General features: G+C 40.0%; 1 protein-coding gene across 8 annotated transcripts in view; it reads right to left on the bottom strand.

The window, feature by feature from the left end:
- The window catches only part of LOC143279999 (uncharacterized), a 156,615-nt gene that overhangs the window by 35,485 nt on the left and 110,950 nt on the right, over positions 1–10,180 (bottom strand). For all 8 annotated transcript variants that reach the window (XM_076584435.1, XM_076584434.1, XM_076584430.1 and 5 more), the window contains exons 2-3: positions 6,068–6,223; positions 948–1,323 (exon numbers count right to left, since the gene is read on the bottom strand). In XM_076584435.1, the coding sequence (XP_076440550.1) occupies positions 948–1,323; positions 6,068–6,223 (532 nt within the window). The remainder of the gene's footprint in view (positions 1–947; positions 1,324–6,067; positions 6,224–10,180) is intronic.

Raw genomic sequence — 10,180 nt, forward strand, 5'->3', positions numbered from 1 at the left:
TCAAGAATTAAAACAAAACATCCCCTAATGCTTCAAACACCTCCAAAGACATAGCCATCAGTTCTGGAAATCAAATGGTCACATTTGTCAATGAATGGAGACAGTGGTCAAAATTTTCCAGTATAATGTCAAGTTGTCACTGCTGTTCTAAATGATGGTGGGCTCATGTCTTTGTCATAAACATGAGTGGGAATATAAGACAACAAAGACAAGGATCTGCACTAAATGTACAGTGCATAACATGGTTGGCAGCACTACATAGGGGTGTTAATCATTCAAGTAAGAAATACAAGGAGTTAAAACAAATGGCATCATTATCCACAAGTCAGGAGATTAAAAAAAAAAAAAAAAGTAAGGAAAAACAAAAAAACAAAAAGCCAATAATATTATCCACAACAAGTTTCAAAAACAGAATAGGAATAGAATGTCTTTGTTATCAAGTGTACTGGGATCACATTACAAGGAATACTGGGGGGAGATCGTACATCAAGGGTACAAACATAAATCAAAATCATATAAAAACACAAGGATTTTTTTTTTTTTTACACATATATGCAAATTACCAATGAAGTCAAGATGTACAAGCGCAGACAAACTCCGAAAAATGTAACTGTTAATAACTGCAATAAGGCAAATTAAATCAAAACACCTCCATGCCTATTCATCCAAGTCACCCACCAAAACGAAAAAGGCCTCCCCTCTGGGAAAAGGACCAATCCTCTACATGCAGAGGAAATCAGGAACAAAAGGAGCAAAAACAATAAGTTTTTATTTCAACGTGAACACTAATACAAGAACAACAACCTATCCTCTGGGAAAAGGACCAATCCTCTCATGCAGAGGAAATCAGGAACAATGGAAGTATAACAATATGTTTTATTTCAACGTTAATGCTACTAAATAATAAAAATAAATAATAAAATAAAATTTTAAAAAAACCCACTTACCGTAACTTTGGATGAAGTTGGCGAGGTAGAGGTCAAGCTCCCGCACAGACACACTGATGTGGTGGGGGTTGACGCACAGGTTGGCGTGCAGACAGCCGGGTGCCTTCTCCAGCCGCTCCCCGTCCGTGCTCTCCAGCGGGATGGCCTTGAAGAGGATCACCATCACCAGGTCCAGGCGCCACACCTTGTCCGCCTGCCGCAGGCAGTCGATGCGCCGCATCTTGCCCTTCTGGTCCGGGTTGCTCAGCACGCACACGCCCCGCCCCTTGCCCGTGATGCTCATGACAAAGTCCTCCCGGCACTCCTGGTTGATATCCTTACGCAGCTTGGCCAGCAAGCGGGAGGCCCACTTCTGCTTCACTTCCGACTTCTCGTTCTGAGCGACAGGGAAAAAACAAACCAAAAAAACAACCTTTTTCATATTCTGGAAATGTAACTCAGTTTATCAAATATAACAATGATAACAATAATAGATATAGAACTTATACGGCGCAAACTCCCCTTGCAATAGGCTCTAAGCACCTTACATGAAACAACATATATACAATGGTGCATAATAACATACCTCTGGACATGAAAAAACAACATATATATAGGTAGATAGATAAATAGATAGATAGGTGAGTGTGTGTGTGTGTGTGTTTACACTGAGACAATACTACAAATTGCAGGTATGAACAACACACACACACACACACACACATACAAACGCACACACACACACATACATAAATATCCAACAAATAAATACCCCCGGTAGACCAACAAGGCTGAGTTGCATGAATGATCTTAACACTAACACAGTAACAGCACTTAGTTTGCTTAGTTGGCGTTGAGAATTTTCCTAAGTTTATGGAACTGGAGAAGATCTTATATATATTATGAAAATTCTTAAACTTTAACAAACTTACTAATGAAAATTCTTAATGCTATGCAAAAACTTCGCAACACTGCAGTTGTTCATGCAAACCAGCCCAGGTGCCAGTTGCATTGCTTGGTTCTAAATTTTTGACAGTTACATGTGACTAAATGCCTATGTTGATCGAACTACACCAGTTAAGTCTCTATTCTTTCAAAATTTATTTCTTCCTGGATCCTTTGAACGATTCCCATTGCAACTGCTGATCAGACTGCTTAACCAACCAGGAAACAAACTGAATGCCATCTTTTATTGATGACTGGTGTATTTTGAACAGAATCCATGATGATAAATAATGATTGCTGATCAACAGTTTTAAACCCTCATGCCTGGTTTTAACTCAGTGCCATTTCCCTGTCACTGAGAACCGACGCCAAATCCCTCATGCAGACTCTTTCCCCTCCTTGCACAGCTATCTTATCTGGGGAAAATACAAGCATCTCTTCAAACTACCCCCCTAAACTGACAACAGTTCAACTCCGTGTGTGGTACCTGCACACGTGAATGTCTGTGAAATCTTGAAAGGCAGAGAGTCCTGCCCTGCGAAGTTTGCATAGAATGTAATAAAGTCTTCTGATAACACAGCACCCGTCTCCAAATTAGTGATAATAAATCTAAGGAATACTGCATAATGTTTAATCTCTCTCTCTCTCTCTCTCTCTCTCTCTCTCACACACACACACACACACACACACACACACACACAGAGAAAAATAAACCAAGACTATAGAGGACCATGTTAAAGTCTGTTAAAAGTCACTGATATGACTGATACAGCTGGAAACATTCTAATGATTTAGTACCTTGGTCCGAGATAAGGTGAGTCTGTAAGGGTGGATAGGAGGGTCATTCATAGCAAACTAAAATCCACTACTTTCTTCAGGGAAAGAAGAGAAACAGAGACGTGGTTGGAAAAAGAGTGAAGAGCCCAAGATGAACTGGCAACAAACAGTGGAGAGAAATCTCAGACTTGGCAAAGGGGTGACACCAGCAAACTGGCCAGGGACCGCTGACTATGGAGCATCTTGATTGCCTCATGCGCCCAACAACACAGGAATATCTCTACGCAAGTGATGGGATGGAGAGAGATAGGAGGGAGACGTGGCAGAGGGAAAATAGAGGGACTGAAACAGGGAGAGAACCAAAAAGTGTAAAGGTGGAGACAGTCAAGAGTTTGGCAACCATCTCTGCACAAGGATGTCAGCGGTTCAGCACAGATTCCAGCACTAAACTTTCAGCATCTCTGATAGCAACTCAGACATAACAAGAAAACAGAAAATAAATAAATGAATACTTTTTTCCCCCTCCCAACCACATGAAGACTAATCACAAAGCACACGTCACTCATAATCAACATGTTAACAAACAAGATTTCTGTTAATGACTCATGTTAACAAACAAGATTTCTGTTAATGACAAAAGATTTCTGGTTTGTGAGGTCGGAGATCCCCTCAAAGAATGATTTCCATTTTTCTTGTTTTCTTCTTCTTCTTCTTGTTTGTTTGCTTTTTTTGTTTTGTTTTGTTGTTGTTGGGGTTTTTTGTTGTTGTTGGGTTGTTGGGGTTTTTTTGGGGGTTTTTGTTGTTTTGTTTTGGGTTTTTTTGGTTGTTTTTTTCTAAACAAAAGACCAACAACATGTGTGCACAAACATTTTTTTCATGAATGAACACAACAGAAAGTGTGAAAATCCTGTATCAGAGCTTCAGTCTTGATGCTTGAATCATCTGCTACAAAGAAGAGTCTTTTCCCTTGACCATTTCTTGACCCAGGAACCTAGAAGTAGAAGAATACCAAAAGAAAGTATGCCTCTGTGTGCAGCAATGCAAATTTGATCACAATGGGCAGAACAAGTGTGACCTAACGGTAGTCTGGGATCCTCAATACTAAAGGTAGAAGAGTACCTGGGACTCTCAAGATTTTCAAGCTATACAAAATAAAAGAAACCATGTAAGGTCACCAGTGATGATGAGAACCACCACAAGAACTCTTCCTGGTGATCAGTGTACACACAGCAGTGCCCTGTCTCACCATGTTCCTCACCACAATCATGACTCTAAAAACGGATACACAACTCCAAATGTACAAAAGGGTTTGGAGGAAGGGGGTACTTCCCCCCCCCCTCCAACCCCCCAGGTCCCAGTAGGACCCAATTCCTCAGCATCCTCAGCAGGACATGGCCTAGAAGGTCACTAAGTATCCAAAGACAGCAGACCATGAAACCTCAAAGGCACTTACATTTGTACCCCGTTTCACCATGGAGTGTGTGTGGATAGACACCAGATACCATGAAGAATGTCGTAGATGGACTTGTGAAACTGATTCAGAGCAATTGAGGACATGGTGGTCAAGACATACTGAAGGGAGGGTATTGTGATATTGAAGATAAATGCAAGTTACGACTGGCCAACAAAAGCATTTCTCTCTGAAATGAGATGCAAATGAATAAGCCTGAAAAAAACAAAAAAAACTGTTTCTGATTTAACCGTGTTTCAAGCAGAAAATAAGTCTTTTTTTCTTTTTTTTTTACTGATTTAAGTGCTGAAAGTCCTCTGTTTAAATTTGCACAACCAACTTTCCCCCTGCACACTTTAAGAAGTGCCACTTTATCCTCAGCATTCCAGGAGTGGTCATAACATTTCCCACGGACAGCAGCATTCTTTGTCACTGCAACAGGAGGAATCACCTATCAAGGTATGGCATTAGATCACTGTGGAGGCTGCAGCAGGCATGCGGGTAACAGACATGCTATCTCCTCAAGACCCGTGAGAAAAGCATGACTGCCCAATATCCCTGCTTAAAGCCGTGCACACATTAACAACTGAACACCTCTCCAACAACCATCAGGAATGACTAAGGGAGCACATGAGTACTGCTTTCTCTTCAAAGCCAGCACTATATACCCACACCTCCCTCCACAACAGCTGGCAGATACACAAAGAATGTGACCTTAACTTTCCATGAACCTTCTAATATAATACAGTACATCTGAATGGTGTGTGCAAACCATGGTTTTGAAAATACAGCTTTCTTCAAGTGAACAGTACATACAGCTGTTTTAAAGTCTGTGGTGTAAATGGTAAATAGATGTGGAGAGCTATTTTTAAGTGTGTGGTGTGAACAGAAAACAGAGCTATATTCTTAACATTGTGGTATAAATAATAAACAGAGCTATCTAAGTCCTTGGAGTATTGGCCTGATTGTAACCTGTCTGCATCGGAAGCACAAGAATCTGAGCACACTAGTTTGTAGCCACACTTGCCATATTTTTATCTCCCTCCACTAGACCTTGAGTGGTGGTCTGGATGCTAATCATTCTGATGAGACGATAAACCACAGTCCTATGTGCAGCATGCACTTAGCACATGTAAAAGAACCTATGGTAACAAAAGGGTTGTCTATAGCAAAACTTTTGTAGAAAAATCCACTTTGACATGAAAACAAATACACTTGCAGACAGAATAAAATAAGAGTAAAACTCCAAAAGAAAGGGTGCCACTCTCACTGTAGCGACATGCTCTCCCTGGGGAGGGCATCCCAAATATCACACACAGAAACCTGACAGAGTAATGCAATACAATCTGGTACAATACAATACAATATCATACAATGAATGATGAATGATGATAAATGAATGAATGATGAATAATATGGATACTTGTATATCGCCTGTCTTTGGTTACAGGCCATGTTCTAAGCGCTTTATGAACACAGAGCCATTTGCACAACAGGCTACCTACCTGGGTAGAGTCAATTGACAGCTGCCACTGGGCACTCATCATTTGTTTTCTGTGCCATTAAATCAGATTTCAGGCACACACACACAAACACACTCAGACATACATGTAACATTTTACACGTAGGACCACTTTGTTTATATACCCCACCATGTACTGATGTAGGCAGCAATACTCCCATTTTCAAGGGTTTGCATGTCACTAGGTATGTTCTTGTTTCCATAACTCATCAAACGCTAGCAGGATCTATAATGTGCATATTTTATCTTCTGAATGCATATACACATGAAGGAGGTTCAGGCACTAGCAGGTCTGCACATTTGCTGACCTGGGAGATCTGAAAAATCTCCACCCTTTACCCACCTGGCGCCGTTACCTACATTCAAACACGGGATCCTCAGAATGAAAGACCAACGCTTTAACCACTCTGCTATACAACACAACATAATAAGCAGTCAGAACCTCACCTGCAGTTCTTCTTTGACTCTTCGTTCCTCCTCCATGGACATGCGTTTCTCATGTTTCTTGTAGTACTTCCGCTTGGCTGCCTGCAGGTTGAACCAGGTGTAGGAGAATGACTTGACGTGAGGCAGCAGGGCCTCAATGAATGGATGGAATTCATCCTGAAACACACACACACACAGAGGAAAGTTTCAGTTTCAGTTTCAAGAAGGTGTCTAGGTATGCAAACTGACCCATATGCAAGCTATGCCGCATCTGCTGTATTTCAAAATAAATAAATAAAAGGAGCAGATGCCTGATTTTTTGCATGCACCCAACGGGGCCTTAAGAGCCTACCCTATGGTTTGTGTAAAACGTCAAAATAAAAGAAAAGAAAAAAAATAAGGACATTCTGTAAAATATGAAACAAACTGAAAGAAACCTAGAGGGTAAATCATTGAAAGAATCATTGTCAAAAATTAAAATAATTCTGGTTACTAATATCAGCATACTATTACCTAGTTGTTGTTTTTTATTTTGTTGTACTGTGAGCACAGCTGTCTGGGACCAAGCGTATTTTGATTAAGAAGGCTGTGAACTGTGTGGGATGTATATCAAAACACACACACACACAAACATGCACGCACGCACGCACGCACACACACACACACACACACACACAGACTGTGCTCCTCCTGTTTGAAGTTCCTACAAATTCTACCCAACTCATCTCCCCCTCGCCCCCAAAGTCAGTCCCCAGTTTCTGGATGAAAATTGTTCTTCCTCCTCAACCCGCTTAACTGTTAATATGCATTGTGCTTACACTTCACAGGAAGGGGTAGGGGTAGGGGGAGGGGGGGTGGGCAGGGGGTTACCATGGCAAAGTCGGTTATGTTACTGGACTTCTGATCCTGCATTTATCTGTGATCAGTTTGAAGCCCTGTTAATTGTGTTTCAATGTGGTGTTGTGTCCTTAGAAAAGGCACTTTTCTCTGATTTCTCTGCACCCTGCCTAGGTGTCAATGGGTACGGGACTTCGGTTGGGGGGGGCTGGGATAGGTTAAAAACAGTTGAGATGATTGGGCCCTGTCTTCCTTTGCCAAGCCCTAGACACAGTGGATATAGGAATATTCTTTGCCCCTATGGACATAAATGCTGTGTGGCTGTCAGCTGGATTCTGGCCTCGTTCCATATAATTTTGAAAACCGAAAACAAGCAAAGAATATCAACAACTTAGATACAGGGATCATGTTTTGAGTGCTGATGTGGAAACTGCGTGTCTGCCAACTCCAAAGTGCCCAAAGAGAGCATGTGCTTCAGAGACTGTGATTTCACTGTCGCAGCTTTTGAAAACGATGAATGTGATGGGCCTGCAGTTTCAAACATGGAACATCTGTTGTTTCTCACAGTTGTTCTAAGCCGAGCAACCCTGGAAGCTGGTTTTGAACACAGTCCATGTGACATCACAACTGACCTCTTTCTGTTTCCTTTCTAGAGAGCCAAGCCCAATATGGCTGTGTCCTGTGTTGCAACAGGCTGATGGTGTAAATCAGTAATTGCTTTAAATGTGCAGATCTGTTCAGTTTAAAGCATGGTTCTGTAAGTGCAACTATTTACCCATTTGCCAAATTTTAGAACATGATGATGTTATTGTACTATGTGTCTCCCATAACAAAAACACTTTGATGTCAGAATAAACCATCTGATCAGCTACTGGTTCTCTGTTTATAATTTGTCATCAACCCTTCCTTTTAATCTTAGTAGTTTCACTCACAAACACAGTTAAAAAATAAAAATACAAAAAAACAACAAAAAACAACTGACAGTACTGAAACAAGTCATTTCACTCTTCTTCTCTTTAGTCAAAATATGATGTGGGTGGACAGGATAGGATGAGAGTGATAAAAAGAGAGAGAACGACAGACAGGCAGACACAGAGAGACACAGTCATCAAGAGAAGAGATGGAAACCAAAGGACAAACAGAGACAGACCATGGACCACATAAAAACTATGAAGTGGTCAAGTGTCCAAGGAAAAGGGATAGAAATCCACCAATCAACTGTAACTAAATCTGTGATCAGGTCACCATGCTGTCCAATGGACAGACACATAGACCAACACAGAGATACTACCCCAACAACTGACACCAGGTGCCACAGAACTGCTTTCAAACTGGACTCTTACTAGTCTTAGTCTTACCCACAGGTGTCAGACTTACAGGTAAAGCGCTTAATCCTGAAAGCTGTGACAGTGTGAGCTTCAGCCCAGTCCATGTGACTGGATCACATTCCATGACATCTGACAATGGCCTAGTGGAGGGAGAGAATGACTGCATTACCAAGGTGTGCGCACACACACACACACACATACACACACACACACATGAACAGCCACACGAGCTGACTACAAAAACCTGGCTGACCAGCCACAACACTCACAGAAAACAGGTTCAACAACAAGAGATTCAACTCCTTGCAAAAGAATTGTAGGTTGTGAAAATAAAACAACCTACAAAATAAAAAATAAAAAAACAAGAACACAAAAAAGTAAAGTAAATAACTAAATAATAAATAAAGAGAAATAAACACATGGGAATTTCAAGCAAATCTGTGAAGATATATATTTAAAATACTGAGGTACATCCACAAACCAAAAACAGCAACACAAAAGACAAGAGAGGTAAGGCCTTCAAGACTCACTTGTGATACACTTAAATAAAAAATTTAAAAATCTAATCGTTAAAATGTGTTCTGTATTTGTTATTATAAAGCTTCGGGTTAAAAAAAAAAGAAAAAAGTCCTAACCAGATTCGAACCCCACGTGTTCAGGTGAGAAGAAACTGTCTTACCCATTACACTATCGTGGCTCCTTAACTGACGTTCTAAAATTTAATATTTGAACATACTTTTTTGAAGGGCGATAAATCAATTGCGGTATTCGCAGTGAGAACGCTATTTAAATCATATTATTCTGGTGTATCTTGGGCATTCAAAAAATCTTTAAGGGCAATTTTTAAAAAATTCTTTTTAAGTCCGCAGTAAAGGAGACGTGGCTATCGCAGCAATCACACTGCAACATTTAGCCGTTTTATCTAGATCTAGATAGATGTACAAGTTTAGTTACACCCACCCGGAATGTAGTACAACACGGTCAATTCAATTTCTCTTTTATGTTCATTTTAGTTTTATAGTTTTAAAGTTGATATGAAAATTGAGTATTTTGTTAAACTAATAACATGTAGAGCCAAGTACAAGTACTTCTAAACATCGTAAGAAGTGAAAAGGACTTCATTTTGAGAAAAGTCAAGACTGAAAATTTTTTCGTTTCATCGTGATAAATTCAAGGGTATTAACTCGCATGGTTTACAATTTTTAACTGTGAATTCCGACTGATTCTGTGGATATTTTTATGGCAGTTTGGGGCATAATCCAGTAAGTGATAAGGCGTTCACAAATCTTTCTCTGAATAAATATTTAACAGTCTCCTTCTCCAACTTTCCATCACATGTTATTGTGTATTGTCCATTGAATATAGGATTGAACAGGCTGACGTGCCTTGAAACAAAATGGCGTCGTTCGCGTTCGCGAAGAATATGAGCACGCGCTTTGAATGTGTATAAATATGTGTACGCAACTGATTTTTGCCCATGACCTTCAGGGCTCAGCCAATAGATCTGTAAAGTCCACTCGTCGTATTGATTTTAGTATTTTCCGAAAAAGACCAATTGGGAGAATGAACACAGTGAATGCCCTGTACACTGAGAGTAAAACACACAAGCTTTTTATGTATTGAGTATAATTTCAAAATGTAATGTTTAAGATAAGAAAGATCAGTTTAAAGCAAATTAAGTCCCCAAGCATTAATTACAGAGTAATTTCCCTTTTTTACTATCTGCACCAAAACGTTTGCAAAACAAATAAAACTTCCATGCTTAGCAAAAGAAGGTCCTGTTTGAACAAAAAATGATAATAATGACGCTCTTGTTGTTGTGTCAGAATATCAGATCAAAGTGCCAAGTTTAGAGAATACAAAAAATATAAACAGTAAATGCAGTTTGCATATAATTTGGCTTCTTTTTTTATTTTTTTGTGCCCATCCCAGAGGTACAATATTGTTTTAAACAAGATGACTGGAAAGA

This window comes from Babylonia areolata, chromosome 3 (assembly GCF_041734735.1).
Source record: "Babylonia areolata isolate BAREFJ2019XMU chromosome 3, ASM4173473v1, whole genome shotgun sequence".
Taxonomy (NCBI): Eukaryota; Metazoa; Mollusca; class Gastropoda; order Neogastropoda; family Buccinidae; genus Babylonia; species Babylonia areolata.